Genomic DNA, 23,025 nt, shown 5'->3' with positions numbered 1-23,025 from the left:
ATAATAATAATAATAATAAACATGTGATCAATTTAGCCGTCACCTTTCTTGGACTGAATTTCGTTCTCCGTCGTTAATCAGTGGCGGATAAAAGTCTTCGGAAAAATCACATATTTTTAAATTAAATAGTTTTATTTATTTTGGTCATTATGGTATAAAATTTAATCATTAATTTATTAAATAAAAAGTACTTCAACTATCCCTCTCATTTATGGGTGAAATATACAAAAGTGTTAAAATTAAATAATTAAATCCTAAATATACTTTTAATGAGCCTATAACTTATATAACTCATTTTCGGATCACCGTTTGTTTTAAAATCATATAAGTTTGAATTAAACTTGCTTAATATCGATCGACTGACAAACGAGTGCTATTATCGTATACTAAATGAATTCGAGACCATATAAATATACATACAATATACTTTACATATACATATAGATTTATTTTAATATCATATATAATTAATTAACTCATATAATATTTTAATTTATAATAATTAATATATATATATATATATATATATATATATATATATATATATATATATATTATTTATTTATTTATATATTTATTTACACATAATGGTTCGTGAATCGCCGGGAACAGTCGAAGGTCACATGAATATATGAAAATAGTTCAAACTTTTTGAGACTCAACTTTACAGACTTTGCTTATCGTGTCGAAATCATATAAAGATTAAGTTTAAATTTAGTCGGAAATTCCTGGGTTATCACAGTACCTACCCGTTAAAGAAATTTCGTCCCAAAATTTGAGTGAGGTGGTCAGGGCTAACTATAAGAATGTTTTTATGACCAATATGAGTTGATAATTAGGGGTTTATCATCATTGAATAATAATGATAAAATAATTCGATTATTCTAAGAATACGAATTAAGCTATCGCAAAAGAGTGAATTGAAGAAAATAAGATTTTCCTTAGCTTTTGACGTAAACAGGGTTGAATTCCGGAATTCAAGGGATTTGAAGAAAATCTTCGAAATCTATAAAATTTGATTCTTCGGCAAATAAGGAAATTAAGATCTCTATAATTAAATACGATGATCTGCCTCGTTTACTCTGTCTGGTATTTCCATTATAAATTAAACTCTTTCGTTCCATTATTCTCACCATTCCTATACTTTCTTTCTTAGTTCATACATCCAAAAGATGATGGAAATGTTTAATCCAGTTCTAATCCTTGATATTTTCCTAATTATCATTCCTGTCATCCTTCTTTTCAATCTTCCACCAGAAGAATCTGTTTACTTTTACTATTACCTTAGGGTGATACTATTCTTAATTCTACCGTGTCTTTATATTGCTATTCGTATTAATATCCACGGTTTGTATCTTCCGTGATGTTATTGGGCTTTATATTTTCTCTTATATTTTGGAGCTCTTTGCCTTTTTATTATCCTCCCGACCTTTAGTAAAGCGAGTAACGGTCCAGAATTCATAAGTATGGAATTTCAGATAAACATCGTGTTCTAAATAAGAACTTAATGTATTAGCACAATTTGATTTGTCAAATTACCAGAATCACTGAGAATAGAACTATCAAGAATAAATTTTCTTGATATGTTCAGAAGTTAAGAAGAATGAAAGAGTTATATAACATGGTACATGATGACGTTATGATCTGTGAATTATCATGTCCCATTAGAAACTCAGCATGACTTACTGTAATATAATCACGTTGATCAAATGTCATTATATTATACTAACTCATGCATCAGTTCCCAACATTACTTCAATAACATTCATATTTTAAGCTTAAAAGTTTACAGAATATAGAAACTAACAGTTTCTATATGATGTAACACTGATAGCACGAAGAGATTAATGATTTCAGATAAGAATAGTTATGAAAATATCTTCATAAATATGGAGGATATTTATAATGAAAGATACAATGATATCTTGGAATTTCTAATATCGAAGGATGGTGAAGAAAATTTGTCCGCAAGAGTTTGGAGTCAAAAGCAAAGTATTCGCTAAAGATTTCATCAGAAACATAATCATCAAGATTCTTAATGTACAAGTTTAGTCCTTGTGATTTGTTCAGAGGCTCCTTCGTAGTTTGCTCAATCAGTTTTTTTTTTTTTTGAGCTTTGCCAACATACAATTCTTTATCATTAACTTTTGACTGTTAAGGTCGTTTACTGTTTTTGTTGCTTCATTCAACTTTTCAAAATTCAGAGTATCAATTCGCAGACTGGGTGCTTTTCAGAATTTCAGAATGGAAGATCATAAGGAATAAATGTTATATGGTTACATATAACTGTTGATGTGGAAACGTTGCGAGATTCACAATACAGATTTGCTGTTTCCCGGTAATTAGTATGACAATTCTTGTTATAAGATGTGGATGAGTATATGATAGGGTTTTAATGAATATAATGGTTCTTCAGAGAGACTTAAGCCGATGAGTAATAAAGTTGCTGGTAAGTTTACTGCTAATGTGGCAAGATATAGGAGGTTCTCCGGTAGCGATGACGAAAGATAGACTTATATATCAAGGTTATAATAAGATTAATTCGAATGAAAAGTCGAAGTTGACTTGTTGAAGCTGTGACAAATTTGGCTAATTTGGAAAGAAGTTGAAAAGCTATTTTCAGTAATAACAATGTCAAAGGAGCTAGCACAGATACGTGTTAAACGTTTACTCAGGTTCCGAGTGTTTTCAGGTGCATAACTATATGCATCAATCTCTTCTTCCATAGATGAAGTGACGTTGGTTCATTCTCCCGATTAAGGTGTTTTCAAGAATCATGAAGAGTTTGAACGCAGATTGTAATCGTCAAGATACAAATGAGGTTTAAGATGAAATCAAGTGGCAAACTTGAAGAATTGTTTATTTTCATATGTTATAAACAATATTTTATTTCATTTTAATTGTCCAATGTTGGTAGTCCACAGTTGATAGTCCACATTGACAGTCCAATAATTAATATACAGTTTAATATATAATATTTGAATTAATTAATACGTATCGTGACCCGTGTACATGTCTCAGACTCGATCACAACTCAAAGTATATATATTAAAATAGAATCAACCTCAACCCTGTATAGAGAACTCGATCATTACTGCATATAGAGTGTCTATGATTATTCCAAATAATATATATATATATATATATATATATATATATATATATATATATATATATATATATATATATATATATATATATATATATATATATATATATATGTCAAAACCTTGTATACGTGTCCCGATATTTAAAGTGCGTAAAAATAAATAACAGAAATTAAATGACGATAAATAAAGTGCGTAAAGTAAATAACAGAAATTAAATGATGATAAATAAAATTACGAGAATGTAAATTGCTATAATTAAATTGTGATAAATAAAATATAATCAGTTAACTAGGAACAATTAGCTAGGAACAGTTAGCGTGGATTCTTAACAAAATTTCTCATAGTTAATTTGTTTGTTTCTAACAAATTTTATTTTGTTCAATGTTTTCTTCATTATGCCACTTGTTGAATTCTGAAAAATCAAAATCCAAATATGAAATTGGATGAAAATGGTTATTCTGTGGTGAACGGATTTGTATATCGATGGATGTAAGTAGGATAGTAAACGACTGTTGAATCAGCTTTGAAGAATGTACAGTGTAACTTATTAATGTGAATCTTAAATATTCCTCGGGTATTACCTACCCGTTAAAATATTTTCATCATTAACAGTTTGTACAAAAGGATTTTTAATTACAATCTTTATATGAAAACATATATACCTGTATATTTTCTTCAGATGTAATCATGGATTTAATGAGTCAATATGATATTAGATTCATTTGATTTACCGTTAGAATAAAAATATATAATCTCTAAAATATTAGAGATTATATAATCGCCATGTCGAACGAAGATAAATGATGTAGAACGATTCGTGGAACGATAATTATACTCGAGGTACAGAATGAGATGTTGAGGCATGGATTGTTGATAGTACTGGTGTTGTTACTGATGGTACTGTTGGTGCCGGTAATGTTGCTGAAGCTGGTAGATTTTGCACCATATTCTCCAAATTGATTACTCGAGCGCGAAGTTCGCTAACTTCTTCTATTATTCCGAGATGATTGTCGGTCAGAACGAGCGGATGAAAAAGGTTTAGAATTTTAGATAGTACATATTCATAGGGAGATATTTAGGAAATGATGGTGAAAATGGTGTTTCGGATTGGTTTGTCGGTAAGTGCTTCAGATTCTTTGCCAAGAGTGCAGGTTGGTGGGTGGAAAGAATCGCTTTCTACTCGTCTCCATTGATTAAGTCGACTATGAACCCATCAGATGAATTGAGGATGGATGATTGGTTGATTCATTCTGGTGACACTGTTTTCGGAGCTTAGGTGAATATCCATGTCGGAATAGCTGTCGGAATAACTATCGGAATACTATCGCAATCTGAGGGACTCGAACTGGTTGAGGGATTTATCTCGTACGATCAGATGAAGGATTTTCGATAAGAAATAGATTATAGGATGTAGATTAGTATCCTGCAATACATAATTTACATATGCATATATAATACTAAAATCCCATAAGTTACGGAGGAATCTACGGAAGCTGTCGGGCAAAGGTAACAATAACAGATATGCTAAGATATGAATTTTGTCTATACACTATTCATGCAATCAATGCAGTAAGATGTGTCTAGACTAGGAATGATAAGCAGGTAATTTCCTAAGGATAATAAGTAGATGATTTTTGACACGAATGATAAGCAAAACTTTTGACATGCAGACACGGTCGAAGTCCAGACTCTCTAATGCATCTAAACAACTATCAGTTAGACACACTAATGCAAGACCTGGTTCACTAAGACCACCGCTCTCATACCACATGTCATACCCCGTCCAAATTCTCTTGAACGAATACAATAACATCTGGTACCATTGCGATGAACGGGCCTCTATATGCCATGAACGACTCCATGTAATACGAGTAAATGTACAGCGGAAGGTTTCTTTCATACCTGAGAATAAACATGCTTAAAAGTGTCAACCAAAAGGTTGGTGAGTTCATAAGTTTATCATAAACAATAAAATTCATCATTTTGATAGACCACAAGATTTAAATCCTGCATGGTACAAATGGGCCCGAATCCTATACCCACCTGTAATGTACATGCGATATCTTTTAAATACAGTACACCTTTCTCTTGTACGAAATCCTTTTTCATAAATCTTAGTAACCGTACACATATCTCGTGCACAAAAATAACATACACATAACCTGTGTATAAAATCATTCTCTCGATACATAACATTCATATCAATTGGTGGCAATTATCATGTCCACATAATTCAACGGTGGCAATTATCATGTCCACATAATTCAACGGTGGCAATTATCATGTCCACATAATTCAACAATAATCCGCAGAACTTCTGTCTGCATAATAATTCATTCGAGGAATGTTTTGGCTTGTGTCTATCTCGTCAAAAATTTATAAAAGCATTTCATGTATTCGCAGTTCAAAATATATTTCAAAAGCATTTAATAAAGCATTTGTAAAAACAGTGCATGTATTCTCAGTCCCAAAAATATAAGGAGTAAAAGGGAATCAAATGAACTCACCATATTGTATTTTGTAGTAAAAATACATAGGACGACATTGAACAAGCATAGGGTTGGCTTCGGATTCATGAACCTATATTAATTGTATTTCTATTAAAACATATAATATAAATTTCCAAATTTCATTTATTAGTTATATAATTTTTATGTGTTTGTAGTTATATAAGATTTTATACTAAATTTTATTTATTACATATACTTTATTTATATGTATTATATCTTAAGTTATATGTTATATATATCTATGCTGTATATATACATTTAAAATACCTAATATTTATTCCTTCAGTCATATTAATATATCTATATATATAATATATGTTTAGCATTATATTAAAAAACGATAATTTTTTATATGTAAGTATTTATATAAATAATGTTCATAATAATAATACTAACCTAACTGGGATTTAAATAACTTTAGTAAAAATGTTAATTTTTGATATAAAGGTAGTTTTAATAAAAATAATAATAATAATAATAATAATAATAATAATAATAATAATAATAATAATAATAATAATAATAATAATAATAATAATAATAATAATAATAATAATAATAATAATAATAATAATAATAATACTTAAATGATAAAATTTATAATAATAAAAATACTAATGATAATAATATTTCCAATTCTTATAAATATAAATATGATATTAGTGCTACTATTAATTACAAGACTAATAATAACAATATTAATAATAATCATAATAATAATCATAATAACAAGAGTGGTAGTAAAAAATACCTCAAATGAGTAGGTTAAAATAATAAACTGCCCGCTACAGGACTCGAACCCGCAACCTATCATTCTTCGAAAACACTCCTAACCACTGCTCCACTAGTGTCTTTCTTGAATTAACTCCCATATTTAAAATATAATTCGATAGGCCTGCTGGGAATGAGTTGGGCCGAGTGCTACAGTGTGGCCCAGAATAATCTTAATCCAATTCGTTAATTTGGCCCAAGTTGTGTTTGATGCGTACCCATTCACGAAACAGAAACAGAAGGAATCGATGTTCATCATCATCATTCAATCATCATGACCGTATGATCATCATCATCCTACATCTCGTCTACTATTCATCATCATCATCAATGAAACATCATCACTTCATCGTGTATGTATAATCATCATGATTATCACTTCTCACCGTCGTCATCAAATCATTTATACATATTATCTAACCCTAATCATATCCTAATCATAATCATAACCATGTTATCATCATTTACTAATCATGTTATCATAATCCTAAAATCGTTATCTCCTCAATATCATCGATATTTATAATCATATCAATATCATAATCATCCTACTTGTTAATTTACTAGAAACGGATAACGAGTTGCAGCAATCAATCGGTATCATCATCCAATTTATCACCATCTCCCTATCATTATCTATCTTGTTATCATTATAAAACAAAATTCCAGAAACAAGATCGACACCTTGTTTGTTTGCTGATGGCTTGTAATCATGTACATGGGCTTGTGTTGGCCCAACTTCATAAATCATATGGTCCAGGTTGTGAAATAAATAAGGAATCCGATCCAAATGAAAATAAAGGGTTTACGGGATTTTAACTCCTCCATCATTTATTATCTTTATTAAACTAATTCAAGTGGGGTTTATAAGTTGATGGTATGTCGGCCATCAAAGCAAGGGAGGACACGCCTGCTGTTTAAGACCGACAAAAAAAAATAAAATAATCATCGTCATTATCAAAACAACATACACCATCATCATTCACTGTTGTATTAGGAAATAGAAACAGGAATCTCCAAGGTGATTGAGCATGATGATAACTGATGGTTTTAAGTGGATAATGGCGGTTTGAGTGGTGGTCCTCCGGTGATGGTAGCAGCCACACAGACGGTATACAGCAGGAAAATCACAGTAGTGAACAACAGAGCTCGATGAGTTTTTATGGGTGTTCATGGTGACGGTTATACAAAGGTGGTGAGTCGTGGTTATGGGTTCGATGTGGTGGTGATGGGTGGCGGTTAGTGGCGGATGGGAGGTAGTTATTGCACAGAAAATGTAGATATTCAAGTAGCAGCAAGATCACATGTACATTTAAATGGTGTTTGGTTTGGGTTTGAATTCGACAACAAGGAACAGAAAACGTGTAGGTGTTTGAGTAGAATTGGAAGAGAGAAAGAGAGATGTTAGAGGGAGAAGGAGAGGTGTGGTAGGTGCGGTTGTGATGGTGGAGATGGCCACGATCAAGTGGTGATTGTGATGATGGTAACCCAACGGTGATGGCAGCGGTGATGGGTTCAAGATCATAAGTTGAAACGAAATAAGGGTGATGGTTGTTTGTAATCGTTGTGGGTGTGAGAGGTGGTTGTGGAGTTGTTCTTGGTTGTCGGTGGTGATGAAAATAATCAAGGTGAAGATGGTTGTGGTTCATGATGAATTGATTGCGGTGAACCAAGGTGATGATCAAAAGAGTTTATACCTATATCTATATATATATATATATATATATATATATATATATATATATATATATATATATATATATATATATCTATTGTGTGCTTTATAAATTGAAATGTTTATATAGAAAAAGAGATGGTCGAATGGAAGCATAGAAACAGATGCACAATTGTTTTTTTATCATGGGTGTATGTATGTGTATGCTTTAATAATTCAATCAAACACAGTAAATCTAAATCATTCAATTATTCAATCAATTAAGCACACTATGTCTTTCACGGATCATTTGAAACATAAAAATATAATAATATAAATAATATAATAATAATAATAATAATAATAATAATAATAATAATAATAATAATAATAATAATAATAATAATAATAATAATAATAATAATAAACATGTGATCAATTTAGCCGTCACCTTTCTTGGACTGAATTTCGTTCTCCGTCGTTAATCAGTGGCGGATAAAAGTCTTTGAAAAAATCACATATTTTTAAATTAAATAGTTTTATTTATTTTGGTCATTATGGTATAAAATTTAATCATTAATTTATTAAATAAAAAGTACTTCAACTATCCCTCTCATTTATGGGTGAAATATACAAAAGTGTTAAAATTAAATAATTAAATCCTAAATATACTTTTAATAAGCCTATAACTTATATAACTCATTTTCGGATCACCGTTTATTTTAAAATCATATAAGTTTGAATTAAACTTGCTTAATATCGATCGACTGACAAACGAGTGCTATTATCGTATACTAAATGAATTCGAGACCATATAAATATACATACAATATACTTTACATATACATATAGATTTATTTTAATATCATATATAATTAATTAACTCACATAATATTTTAATTTATAATATATATATATATATATATATATATATATATATATATATATATATATATATATATATATATATATATATATATATATATATATATATATATATATATATATATATATATATATATATATATATATATATATATATATATATATTATTTATTTATTTATTTATATATTTATTTACACATAATGGTTCGTGAATCGTCGGGAACAGTTGAAGGTTACATGAATATATGAAAATAGTTCAAACTTTTTGAGACTCAACTTTACAGACTTTGCTTATCGTGTCGAAATCATATAAAGATTAAGTTTAAATTTAGTCAGAAATTCCCGGATCATCACAACTCCAATGTAAAGTGAGGAAAATATCATCGGTTGTCTAATATTAATGTTCATGGCATCTTTAAAACAAAATTAAAAAATGACACCCAAACAATTTAATCGGTTTAGTTGGTAATAGATAACCTTTTGTATACATAGATGCACTTTTGAAAGTATGTGATCTACAATGGTAATTTTAGGGTATATAGCATACACTGAAATGAAAGTATAACACATATTTATAGCTTTAGCCTTTCTTGAAATGTTCGTCGTGAACGACAAGTTGACGGGTAATCTTTGACAAGTCCACACATTACACGTTCGTTGTCTTGTGTGATCATATTGTGCAAGATAATACAAGTATATATATTTCGTCAGATTTTATTGAAATAAAAAGCTCGTCAGGGTTTTTAATGATTCCCTAACGACCTTATAGCACACCAAATGCTCCTTCTATGTCTTTTCTTGTAGATTCTTGAAACTTCTTGTATTTAGCGGTCTTTGGATCAACTGGACATTTAGACAATTTAACAATTATCTCCCATTCTCGGTAAATTACATCTGCTAAATAGTATGAATTGTGCCCCGATAACCGTAAAGATGCACGGTGGAGCTATATCTTGAAGTAAATCTTTACACAAGTCAGATCACTTAAGCACATTAATGTCATTGTTTGAACATGCATGTCCACCATAAGCTCGCCTAATAAACAAATCGTATGATGCAATCATTATTGTTGTGCAACCTTGATCACCTCGTATGTAATGACCTTTCCATGAAATTCGACAGTTTTTCCAAACCCAATCCATACAATCGAGGCTTTCGAGCGTACCAGGGAAACCATGTATTTCTTGATATTTGGAAATCAAACATTGAACATCGTGTGCATTTGCTTTTCGCAAACACACAATCAAGTATAAGTGAAACATACACTTACAATAATTGTCCAAACATACATATTGGGTTAGTTGACCCATGTGTAAATATTCATCAAAAGGATCGGCGCACGTACGGTATGCTAATTGTCTAATAGCCAACATATATTTTTGAAATACGTTAAAAGCAAGCAATCCAGTAGCATCACGCTTTTGATGAAAATAACCAAAATAATCGGGCAACGGTAGTTGGAAATAACATATACGGATAAACAAGGGTCGGCTCATCCGATGGATTCTCCGAGAGTAATCCGCTGGAAACTTAGGAGTATTTGAAAAATAATCGTCAAACAAACGTTTTGCACTACTTTGATGGTCAAGTGTATAAATCGACGACGTGCTCTCGGTATGTATGTTTTAGCCTCCTCCTTTTCAAACTATCAATCATGCGAGTCGAGTGCTTGAAATGAATCGTATGCATAAACAATTTCTCGAATTTCCTCGGCAACGTTAATATTCATTTTAAAATATGAAAAAGTTAAAAAAAAAAAAATGTGTGAAAAGGATAGCAGAATGAGTCATAGTGTGTGAGAAAATCGGGTAAACGTTGTGATTTATAGATAAACATTAAAAGATAGATAAAAATTACTATAAACAAAAAAAAAGTCATTATAATGCAATGGTAATATTATTATTTTTGATTTTTTTACTAAACAATCTAGTATTTCATATTTCAAAGAATATACCACTACCAACCGTTACCGAATACCCTATAACATGACAATGAGAATGGCGATCTTCGGATGACAGCCGAAAGGCGATTGAATCCATCGGTTGTCATCGATGACGATGACAAATTGACAATAAAAACACAAAGACGGGCGATGAGAATGGTCTTATTGATCAAATATTAATAAAGATATTTTTTATATCAAAAAGTGAACAGATTTTTCAAAGAAGACCTTAAGAACCAATCAGGTAACCACAACTAACACTGTAGTCAATAGTCAATAGTCAATAATAATAAAATAATACAAAAAATTAGAACTGTTGAAACATTTTCCAGTCAAACTGATGGTGGACTATCCTGAATGTATTGTACGGATGCATTTGTGGTTCTAATTGATTATCTTTCTGATTTATCATTTAAACATACCATATTTGGGTTTGTATCGATAGGATCTCACGAACAAGATATCTAGTTTCTGTTTTACTTATAATCAATGCAAAGCCTCTATTGTTAAGTTCATCTTAATCAGATCCCAACAAACTGTCATTATAGATAACAGAACAGTCAGGCAGCATGCTTATCATACAACTACTGAACTGATGAAGGGAGCTGCACGGTTAGTTATTACTATTAATATCATCATATTAGTTTCAGTTTATAGATCAGAAGGGGGCAATCCCGGATCAAATATCATTTCATTAAAATGTAATAACCGGACTATGAACAATCAAATCGATTATATTTCCAACTTCGTCGTTTCAATGGGGAAAATTAGCACCCAAATGAAATCTTCACTTAGTGGAACTGCATCTACAGGCAAAGAACCAGACCGTGTGTATGGACTTTCTGAATGCTATGGCGATATGTCTTCAAACGACTGTATGATATGCTATGCTGAAGCAAGTACTGTCATTCCAAGATGTTTTCCCGGTACTGGTGGCACAGTTTTTCTCGACGGTTGCTTCACGCGAACAGATAACTACAGTTTCTATCAGGAGTATGCAAGACCAGATGATGATAAAGTAATATGTGGGAATACAACAAGGAGTAGCGCGTTTAGAGATTCAGTGAGGCAGGCCATCTCAGATTCTGTTAGGGATGCACCAAGAAATGAAAACTACTTTGCGCAAAATACTGTATTGTCAGACACGCCAAATGAGTCTGTTTATGTGCTTGCAGACTGCTGGAACACTTTGGATCCGACTTCTTGTACACAATGTTTGGATACCGCATTTAGTTCGATCTTGAAGTGCTTTCCATTGTCTGAGGGGCGTGCGCTGCAAACTGGATGTATTATTAGATACTCTAATATCAATTTTCTCAATCCTGAGACAAACGAGGGCAATGAAACAGGTTAAATCCCTTAAATATAATTTTGAGGTTCTTTTAGGTGTTCTAAAATTGCTAAGTTGCGTTTTTTTAAACATATAATTACCTTCAAAAGACAAAAAAAAAAAAAAATTCTAAGGTTTTTCTTGTTCGGGGTTACCCGGGAGAGCGAGCAATCCGACCCTACACTCTACTGTACGCAACCCATCAAGATTACTCTCTGGCTTTTCAACCCTTCCCTAGTGACCCTAAGATTCGAACCTGAGACCTCTTGCAAGGATGTCAGGCCCCAACCACTTGGACTACCTTGGAATGGTCAAATTATAACCTTCAAAACAACCAACTAATATTTTCTAGACAAACCAAATGTGTAAAAAACTAAGTTGAATAAATTCTGGAAAATGAAAACTTCAAATATGGATATTCATGTTTATAGTGTTGAACAATGAAACCCATGAAAATATCTTTGTATTATTGATATGGTATTTATAGATTACATAAAACCCTATTGAACCATAAATAACCATAACAGACATAAGCCCACAATCGGGATTGGGCATGTAAGGTTTCCCTGTTCGGGTTACTCTGAAGGGCGGGTAATTCAACCTCATACTCTAATGTACGCAACCGAATAGAATTACTCTCTGGCTCTTTCCAACCCTTTCCTGGCCACCACAAGATTCGAACTTAGACCTCTTGCAAGGATAACAGGGACCCAACCACTAGACTATCTTGTGGTGGTTTAGCTAAATATACTCTAATACCCCCGTACCCTGTTGAGCGGCGGAATCGCAAAAGCTCTAGACTTGAAAAAGCATGCTAAAAATTGAAAAGATAATTAAGTAACTGTTGTCTTCTTATTTGTTGGACCGAATTGATTGATATTTCGTTGATATAGTTGCATATTCTCTAATAAATAAAATATCAATTAATCCTTCTCAACATAAACGTGTCAACTTTTGTATTATTCAGGAGGGAATGACATAAGCAAAGTCGTCCAACAAACTTGTAAAAATACACATATGACGAGGGCAGCATCTATTTCGAACTTTGTTCAAGCAATGGAGGAAGTCAAAAACAAAATGGGTTCACATTTTGGTACAGCAGTAATTAGGCAAGCACTCGAAGATTCTAGTAGCGTTTATGCACTTGGTCAATGTTACGGTGATATTTCTACCAGTGAATGCCAGTTATGCTATACTATAGCACGTACTTCTATTCCTGGTTGCTTACCTAGGACTGGTGGGCGGACTTATCTTAACGGTTGCTTTCTCCGATATGAGAATTATAGGTTCTTTGGAGAGTATACAGGTCAAGAAGACAGACATATATGTCCCAATACCACAAGGAGAAACAATGGCTTTGAGCGGTCAGTATTGAAGGCTGTGTATCAAGCGGTAGATCTTGTACCTAAAACTAAGAACTATCAGGTTCAAAGTTCTAATACAGAAAACAACTCGGTCACCGTTGTGGCTGAGTGCTGGCTTACATTAGATGCGGATTCATGTGGAAATTGTTTGCAGAAAGCAGCTACATCAATATTAGACTGTTTACCTTTGTCAGAAGGGTATGCATTGTTTACTGGTTGCTTCATGAGATATTATGAGTCCAAGTTGTCTAAGCCTGATCACATGGGTATCTTTAAGAGTAAGTGAAATTGTTTACTCTTGACAGAGCTTTTTATATTGATTTTTCTATTACCAAAACTGAGATGTTTCTTTAGATATTCACAATCAGCCATTTTTATAGTTTTCTGCTTGAGTCGTTGCAGGGAAAAAACGTGCTATTGTAATGGCTATTAGTTCTGTGGTGGCATTCTTAGTTGGAACTATTATCGCTTTTTATGTATGGAAGCGAAGAAGTAACTCAAGAAGAAAAGGTAGATGATTCAAATCCTATTTCGTACAATTATTAGGTCTCTATGATTTTGGGAGAGAATTCACCTGGCTAGTGTGTGTATTTGTGAGCTAGGGTTTTATGGTGACCTATCTTCTGATTCAAATAGTGTATTTTAGCAGGACACCTTAACCCTATTTCCCCATGGCAACCACCAACCCCACCCCGAAAGGGACCTGTGCTTTTAAAATACCTCACCCAGAATGTGAGGGAACGGGTTCGAACCTGCGCCTGTTCCTGATTCAAGCCAAACACATGGTGGCCCAGGGATCTTAAACATCGGGTACCATTGAGCTACAAGCCATTGGTTACTTTCTAAAACCATCAGCTAAACACACCTCACTATTAGGTATTTTAACAATCTCCCCAAGATGTGTGTTGTGATGGGTATCCGTTACTTTCTAATGATCACAAATGTCCAAGGAAAAAAAAAAACTTTCTAATAATCACATCACGAATTGATTGATATCATTGTGGATTGTCAAAATTCTAACAATTACTGCGATATTGAAAGCAACAAATGATCACATAGATTGATAAACATAGTGATTTTGTCACGTATTCTAGGTACCGACAATGCTAAATTGTTGAAGACGTTGAATAGTAGTAGTTTAAACTTCAAATACTCCACGATTGAGAAAGCCACTAGCTCTTTCAATGAGGCCAACAAGCTTGGGCAAGGGGGTTTTGGAACCGTATACAAGGTACTTCTTTTATATGTAACCGCATGAGAATGTCTTCTTGCATTAACATGTAGTTTTTAGTTTCAAAAGGTTGAAAACGCGGCAACCCCTGGCCCACAATTGGCTGCCCATTTTATAATGTGGGTGTCATATTTGACTCACTCAACATTTGTGGCTATGACCAATGAGCTAATAGCTCAGTGGTACACGCTGCCTTAGAAGCTGGGGCCCGTCATGTGAAGCCTTTGCCAAAATGGGCGCTTGTTCGATTCCCACTCTTGGCAAGAATTTACAACCATTGACAAAGGGGATGATATCTTTCCTTCCACATAAGGGTATTCGGTGGAGGTGTTTTACATGCATCCGACTCTTACATGGTGAGTTTGGTGGGTTTTCAAAAGAAATACGTGGTTTGAATGTCCCTGCCGATCAACTTTGGCCAACATTTGTAGCTATGGGGTGTCAGGGCGTGAACCCCTATGCCCCCACCATTACCAATATTTAGTCCATCATACATCGGATCAATCAAATGAACTTTGATACAGGGTGTTCTCCCGGATGGAAGAGATATTGCTGTCAAAAGACTTTTCCTCAACCACAGACATAGAGCAGGGGACTTCTACAATGAAGTCAACATCATTAGTAGTGTTGACCACAAAAATTTGGTCAAACTGATAGGATTCAGTTGTTTGGGGCCTGAGAGTGTTCTCATATACGAATATCTATCAAATAGAAGTCTCGATCATTTCATCTTTGGTAAGAACTACTAGTATAATTTGTTATTTTATTATATAGTCTCCAAAACACAGTCAATGAAAATGGGGTTTCATTTATGAACTTACACAGATGCAGTTAGAGGCAAGGAACTATACTGGGAAAAAAGATATAAAATAATCGTTGGGACAGCTGAAGGTTTGGTCTATCTTCATGAAAACAGTAAAACCAGGATCATTCACAGAGACATAAAAGCTGCTAATATCTTGTTGGATTCTAGACTTAATGCTAAGATTGCTGATTTTGGGTTGGCAAGGTCTTTTCAACAAGACAAAAATCATATTAGCACTGGAATTGCAGGAACACTGTAACTACATCCTTATCTTTGTTTTCCTTAAGCCTAATAATCTCAAGTTGTTTAATCAATTTCTATATTTAGTATTATTATTTTTGCTGTGTGTTTTATTATTGTAGTGGATATATGGCTCCGGAGTACATTGCCCATGGTCAATTAACTGAAAAGGTGGATGTGTATAGTTTTGGTGTGCTTTTACTCGAGGTGGTTACAGGTATGCCAAATAGAGGAATACAGACGACATCAGAATACACTGACAGCCTGATTACGATTGTAAGTACAATTTTTGAGGCTAAGATGTTTTCACATGCAGTACAATCAATGTAAAGTATAAAATTAATTGTTACCTAAGATCAAATTTTTCTCCGAACAGAAGGCATTTGTCCATTCCAACAACAGCATTACACAAAGGTAAATAGACTACTTCCGCACAGACCATCGGTGGACTTGTATTCAAATAGGAAAAACAACATTTTGTTCATTAAAAAAAACTAACATAACATGTACAAGACATGGTAAGTGTCAAGAACCGTCCCACATTGGTTATAGAATGATATTGAGAGTCCATTGTAAGCTTAAAGTAGTGGTTAACTAATATCTTTCACCATGGTTTTCAGTTGAAACCTAAAAATACCTGATTAGTCCACTGTTTTAGTTGTGAGGGGCGATAGACTCCACTGTTTTAGTTGTGAGGGGCGATAGACTCTCGGGGGTGTGACGGGTACGCGACTCGTGCATCACTTGGGTCTGCTTTGAGGGTTGTTTCAATAAGAATCTTATATGTAACTTAACCTTTTTAATAGAATACATGACTTTTGTATCTAAATTTATTTAAGAAGATTTTTTGAAGCTAACCATTTTGCCATCATTGACTTTGATAGGCATGGAAGCATTTTAATCAAGGTTCAATAGAAGAGCTTTATGATCAAAACTTGATGTTGAACAAAGAAACCAGTATCAAAATCAAGAAGGAAATACAAAGTGTGGTACACACAGGCCTTCTTTGCATTCAAGAAGTTGCATCACTTAGACCAACCATGTCTATGGCTCTACAAATGTTATCGATGAATATTGAACCCCTACCTTTGCCTTCAAATCCCCCTTATATACCTGAAAGCACCATACAACTAGACGATACATTAAGACTTAGGCTAAACAATCCTGTTTCTATCCCCACAATATCGGATAGTTCTTTTATTCCAAGGTAGATGTTTGTTTCAGATTTCTTCCAGAAGTGGAATCTTTTATCCCAAGATATTTTTCCAACGAAGATGCAAATAACATCTGACTCCAAGTATCTGGTACCCCAGGTAATGGCTGGGGTTTTTGGTCAATATTTTTGGCAAAAACCAAGGTGCTAATTACTCCCAATGTAGTTTTTCTATCCCAATCTAGGTCACTACAATTTTGTAATATTGTGTTGCATTGTAGAATAATGATTGTAGACAACATCATCAAACTTGGTTTTTTTACTTTTGTTAAATTACACCTAAGAAAATGTGCATGATGTACGCAAAGCAAATATCAATTTCCTAGGATTAACATACCAATTCTAAACCTAAGGAGAACTTGCAAGGTATCTGCAATTGTATAGTGAAACTCTGATCTAAAAGAAAAATCAAACAAGCAATGCAAGTACATCTCAATAGAAATGAAATCCTAATCATAGTCATGTTAAATATTGGCTTTGTAGTTTTAATCATACTATTCAATGTTCAATATGATATTACACTTGCACTAAAGTATAAATCACATTTAAAGTTTTATTTGTAAACATAAATAAGAACAAAATCACTGACAATTTTGCTTTCGGCATTTCATCAAACACCTAACGTGCATCATGGAACTATCACATTTCCTTCACATGGTTTCTAGTTAAACATCATTGTCACATGGTAAAGAGGATAATCAGAACAAACAGAGAAGAACAGGATGGTACCTATGTGAAACTGGAGGGGCTCCTACTATGATCGAATTTGATTGTAATTGTGACTAAATATTTAACCATGAAGATTCAACTAGATTAAACGTATTAAACAAAAGAAAAACAATCAGATACTAACAAGTCTTGAGGTTAAAAACAATCCATACCACATTGATTTTGCAAATAGAATCCCCATTTTGCACAGAATAAGGCAGCAGCAACTACTATAGAATCATACCAGATTGATCACCGCTTTGACACCATGTGAAAACTACTCAAATCAATATAGAATGATTTCGAAATATAGGAATGTATAATGATTTGGAATCTGGAAAACAAGATGATAACCAAAATTAAACAACCAAACTATAAACGAAATCACAACTCTAACAACTAGTTCGATTGTGTACAAAATGTCATCAAGAATAGATGATAAGGAATCAACTACTTGACCCTTATAGAAATCAGTTTACAACTTTAGTCCTCAAAGTCTTCGACAAGTACGAAAGCAACCATAACTTATAGAAATTTTATTACAGCAAGTCTCTCACTTAACCTTTTGCATTTCTTAGTTCTACGACCTCCAACTTCGTCGTATTATTCCTGAAGCACAATTTCTAGAAAATATCACAAAGACTTCAAATATCAAGTCTAGCATATCCAAACTAACTCTAACTATCCAGAATGACCCCTGTACAAGGTAAATTAATTAAGACTGTACAAGGTAAATTAATTAAGATTATCAAGGTTGTACGTTTGTATAGTCCTTTTGGCTGAAGACAGTAAGCTAGAGGCACGTGTTGGAAGTTTAATAAGAAGAAATGTTGAAATCACAAAAAAGACATCTTTTTAAGATAACAATGATGATTTAGAGATTTATTGATTGATTCGAATTTTGATGAGGTCAACCATTTGAAACCGTATACAAGGTATTATCATAAATCTACCATTTGACCTAATCAAACTTGTTTTTTACGAGTTTTAGTTTGTGTTGTTATAATCTACTTTTGAACTTTGTCACATGGTGTTCTTCCAAATAGACGAGAAATTGCAATCAAGAGACTTTCCGTGACATAAAGCACGTGACTTGATCAAATTAAAAGAATCTTCAAACTACGAGGATTATCAGGTCAATAATATCATTTGATTTGTTTATGTGATTATTAGACTTTTTCCTGAAGAAGTCAACATCGTGATCATGTGGTTTTGAGGAATTTCTGGATTGAGTGAGGGATTTTCAAAGATTAGCATTACAGGAGATTTCATTTAAAAGTGTTAAATAATTTCGAAGTTTAGATCAATAAAGCTTGAATTTTCATTTTAACATGTTCTTCAATATTCTTCATAATTTTAGTTGAGTGATTAGAATGTGTTAGAGATCGAATTAGGCTACTGTAGGTTCATTTAAGCATTAGAAAATCATTTGATCTAGTAAATTCTAAGTTTTTAGTGTTCATAATCATCCCTGGTATTTGTTTACGATGTAGTTTATATTTGATTTACACAATCGAGCTACTAATTAGTTGAGGAAACCGAAATCTTTTCTTGAACAACCGAAACTTCTCATTTAAAATCATCATAACCTCTTTTGTTCCATCCCGAAAGTGTTTGAAATTGATCCAAGAGTGTTTAATTGAAAAAATTCAACATGGAGAAAGTGTGCTATTTTCTCCATGAGAGCTGAAGTCGAAAGGTTACATAATGAGCTCAACAATATGCACACTAAGCATGCACTAGATCAAGAATAATTCGGTACAAAATTTATTTAAGTTGGGAAATTCAAAGTGAAAGTGGGCAGGATCTCATTAAAAGACAACATAAGACACAAATTGAGGGTCTGGAACAACTAGAGGGACTTTGGAATAAAGTTTACCAACTTCAAATGGAATTGGATTGCCAGATTATACTATTGAGAGATAATATTGAAATGCTAAGAAGAATTGAGGATTTGGAGTCCCGATTAGAGCAACAAAGAAAGTTTCTAAGTGATGAAATACCAAAGGAGGATGAGGTTGGTCTCATTACTAAACAATACAAATGTTTCATTGACTGACACGTGAACATCCATACGAAACAGAAAATACGTGATGGACAATAGATTTCTATAGGGTAAACAATTTCTTGACATGCAATAAGAAATATTGAACCTAAAAAATGACAATTTAGAATTAAATGAAAAAAAAAAATTGCTGGAAGCCAAAGCTACGTATTGGGAAGTTTTATAAGAAGCAATGCCGAAAAACAATAAAAGATACGGAGTAATATCTTTTTTAGGTAGTAATGATGTTTCTGAGATTTATTGATTGATTCAGAATTTTTGATGTGATTTGTACGCTACCTCGGATAATATGAATGCTCATCTAAGTTTTCCAATGTGTCAATCCTTTAGCTCATGTCTAGAGTTACTTTAGGAAGATAAGCATTCATATCTGAGGTATCGTAAAAATCTCATAAAAGTTTGAATCAATCAATCAATAAATCTGAGAGACATCACTACTAGCTAAACAAAGATACAATCTTTGTTTTTGTTTTCAACAAACCCAACACATTACTCTAGCTCAGGGCTCTTGACTTCTATCAAATTCTTAGTTTCATTTAATTCCAAATTGTTAGCTTTTAAGTCAAGGTTTCTCTTTGCATATCAAGGCATTCCTTACCTTTCAAAATCAATTATCCATGACGTATTTTTTGTAGGATTAATGTGCAAGGTACAACATATAACTATATGGCCAACATCATTTGAGCCTTCGGGGTCACACACATATACACCGAGACGTCAAATAAAATATATATATGATGTATATATATTACTCAAGTAACAAAATAGTAAATCGAAATTAATTCATTTACTATTCATATGAATAGTAAATGAATCGAAATTAATTAATTTACTATTCACATGAATAGAAATTATTAAATATAAGTTACATAACATACCCCTGAAGTATTTGTTAAATACGACTTTATGATTAATTTGAGTTCACGGGTGAAATAATAAAAATAAAATATCTTTATATTGTACTACGGAGTAATTAATCAATCATCCTAATGCTTTTCGATGAACTAAAAAGAAAACACATATTACATATTTTGGTTCATAATATTAATCAAAGGTTGATTAATTATTACTTGGGTTTGAACTAGCATCCATTGACGTTGTTTGAAGTGTAGTGTGGGCTATCCAAAGAGACGATCATACTTTTGATCGTAAGTTTCTCTCCGTCTCAATCAGTTTCTTCAAGAAAGGTATATCGTTTACTCACTTTGTGAATTACATATTTTGACAATTATTAGTGGTGTAACTGGATCATTGGGAAATATTAATCGTGTGCATGTTTCATTAAATAAGTGAAAATTTAATCTTGTTAAATTTAGTTCATAAATAATAAAAGATTATTATTTTAACTATCCGCTGCGTTAATCTGTTTTGGTAAAAGTACACACGATTTTCCATCAGTGGTATCCGAGCCGCTTTTACACCATCTTAATTGTCGTGTGACTATTCTTTAGATTTAGCTTTGTGGTATATTGGTGAAAGTCGAAACCTTTTTGGTTTTTAAAGTCAACTCGGTTGATCTAGACTTAACCTCATGACGCACAAATATGATTGAAAGAATATCACTATTTTAAATTGTAGATTTAATTGTTATGGCTTGAATATTTATTATAATTGTTGATTGTTTTATTTCATGATTATACACATGCATTGTAACCATGGACAAGCCATATTTAAGTTTTAATAATGTAGTTATTAAAATTGTGATTGCACACATAGCCCATAATGCCCCGATCTATGTATGATTGTTGTGATTGTTGATTACGGCAATATTATGTCATGTTGATTATTTATTAGGAAGGCCATTTTGAAGCCAAAGTTGTATTATATTTATTTTCCATTTTCATAGTATTGTATTTAAGTTTATTTCAATTTGTAAAAGTACTAGTTTAGTTGTATTTTCAAATTTAAATAAATGTAACAAGATGAAGATTGAAGATAAAATACAACATGCTTTTGGCTTAGAAGATGGCGAACATGTCAAGTTGACAACAATGGCGTTTGTCAAGTTTTCACTTGATTCTTGAATCAAGTGGGAGCTACGATATTACCCTTAGTTTGACCTCTTGATCCCATGTCGGCTCATGGGATCAAGCATAGGATTTTTGGGCTAGACTATGTGTGTGTGATGCATGGTATGGTTGTGTTTTATTTTTACGCATTTATATTTAATTGTTGATTATAATATATGCTAAATGTTTCTGATGAAAACATCAAATAAAACTAGTAACGAGTTTCAAAGGTTAAAATTGATGATTTTAAAAAGTTAAACTCTAACGAGTTTAAAGTTAAATATTTTTTTTGAAACTCAAATAATATATATGAGCGACATCTTTTAAAAATGTTTTAAAATGATACACAATGTGTATTTGTTATTTTTTTATATAAAATAAAATAACAAACTTGACGCATAAACACAATCGACATATATAAAATTGGTTAAAATATTTTTTTAACAAATTGTAGCGAATCTTGTGTGCATGCATTATTCGTTAACACAAACATTTTTAAAATACCCGTCAAATTTAAGTCAAGCCATCCAATGAGCTTGCAAACACTCCTCGTTATTTTTTGATTACGGTGAGACCTAATCGAATTATAGCCACGAGGTGGATTTTCAGTTACGAGTGAGACTAGGCTGAATTTCCACTGTTTCTAAATTGGACGACTTAATCGTATTCACGGTGAGACCTGAGTTCGAGGCAAGGATGGGACAAACATGCCAATAGATAATAGTGGTTTGTTAGACTACACATATCTCAAGGTCCCATAAAGATCTAAGAGTTGCATCTATGATGCAATTGGTACTCGCTACCTACCAGTAGACTCTATAACTGCTAGCTGATCAGCAGATGTAGTTATGGAACCTCTATGTGGATCTTAGGCTTTCGTAAATTAATTGTTTTTAAATATATTAAAACTTGGGTAATTAATTTATTAAAGTACAATATCGAAAATACTAAAATTGAATCTTGTTCTCTTGTAGATGTCAAACAATCAAAACGTAAACCAAATCAACCTCCGTTCTTTGTTGGAGAAGGAGAAACTCAATGGTTCAAACTTCCTCGATTGGCACCGCAACCTGAGAATTGTTCTCAAATTTGAAGGGAAGTTGAACAAAATTGAAGAACCCTTACCCGAAGCTCCTCCTGAGACAGCTACTGCTGCTCAAAAGAATGCTTATCAGAAGTTGTTTGATG

The 23,025-nt window shown here is 32.5% G+C and overlaps 2 protein-coding genes across 4 annotated transcripts; one reads left to right on the top strand and one right to left on the bottom strand.

Moving 5' to 3' along the window:
- Positions 1-9,693: 9,693 nt before the first annotated feature.
- Positions 9,694-10,426, bottom strand: LOC139860193 (uncharacterized). Its single transcript, XM_071848966.1, has 3 exons — positions 10,276-10,426; positions 9,923-10,155; positions 9,694-9,876 (listed from the first exon to the last, which is right to left on the bottom strand). The coding sequence occupies exons 1-3, from the start codon at positions 10,424-10,426 to the stop codon at positions 9,694-9,696; spliced, it is 567 nt and encodes a 188-aa protein (XP_071705067.1).
- An 850-nt stretch (positions 10,427-11,276) lies between these two features.
- LOC139856801 (cysteine-rich receptor-like protein kinase 2) lies at positions 11,277-17,328 on the top strand. Of its 3 annotated transcripts, none has more exons than XM_071845507.1 (9): positions 11,277-11,484; positions 11,685-12,221; positions 13,170-13,844; positions 13,969-14,076; positions 14,661-14,797; positions 15,322-15,532; positions 15,623-15,857; positions 15,965-16,118; positions 16,727-17,328. In XM_071845507.1, exons 2-9 carry the CDS (start codon positions 11,732-11,734, stop codon positions 17,051-17,053), a joined length of 2,337 nt encoding a protein of 778 aa, XP_071701608.1. In that variant the 5' UTR covers positions 11,277-11,484; positions 11,685-11,731; the 3' UTR covers positions 17,054-17,328. The 3 variants fall into 3 exon arrangements, with proteins under 3 accessions (XP_071701608.1, XP_071701607.1, XP_071701606.1); XM_071845506.1 differs by adding an exon at positions 16,219-16,256 and having other exon boundaries at positions 11,277-12,221; positions 16,727-16,889; XM_071845505.1 differs by having other exon boundaries at positions 11,277-12,221.
- The last annotated feature ends 5,697 nt before the right edge of the window (positions 17,329-23,025 follow it).

This window comes from Rutidosis leptorrhynchoides, chromosome 7 (assembly GCF_046630445.1).
Source record: "Rutidosis leptorrhynchoides isolate AG116_Rl617_1_P2 chromosome 7, CSIRO_AGI_Rlap_v1, whole genome shotgun sequence".
Taxonomy (NCBI): domain Eukaryota; kingdom Viridiplantae; phylum Streptophyta; class Magnoliopsida; order Asterales; family Asteraceae; genus Rutidosis; species Rutidosis leptorrhynchoides.
Note: the sequence above shows the minus strand (reverse complement) of the source record. Positions and strands in the feature narration are given on the sequence as shown.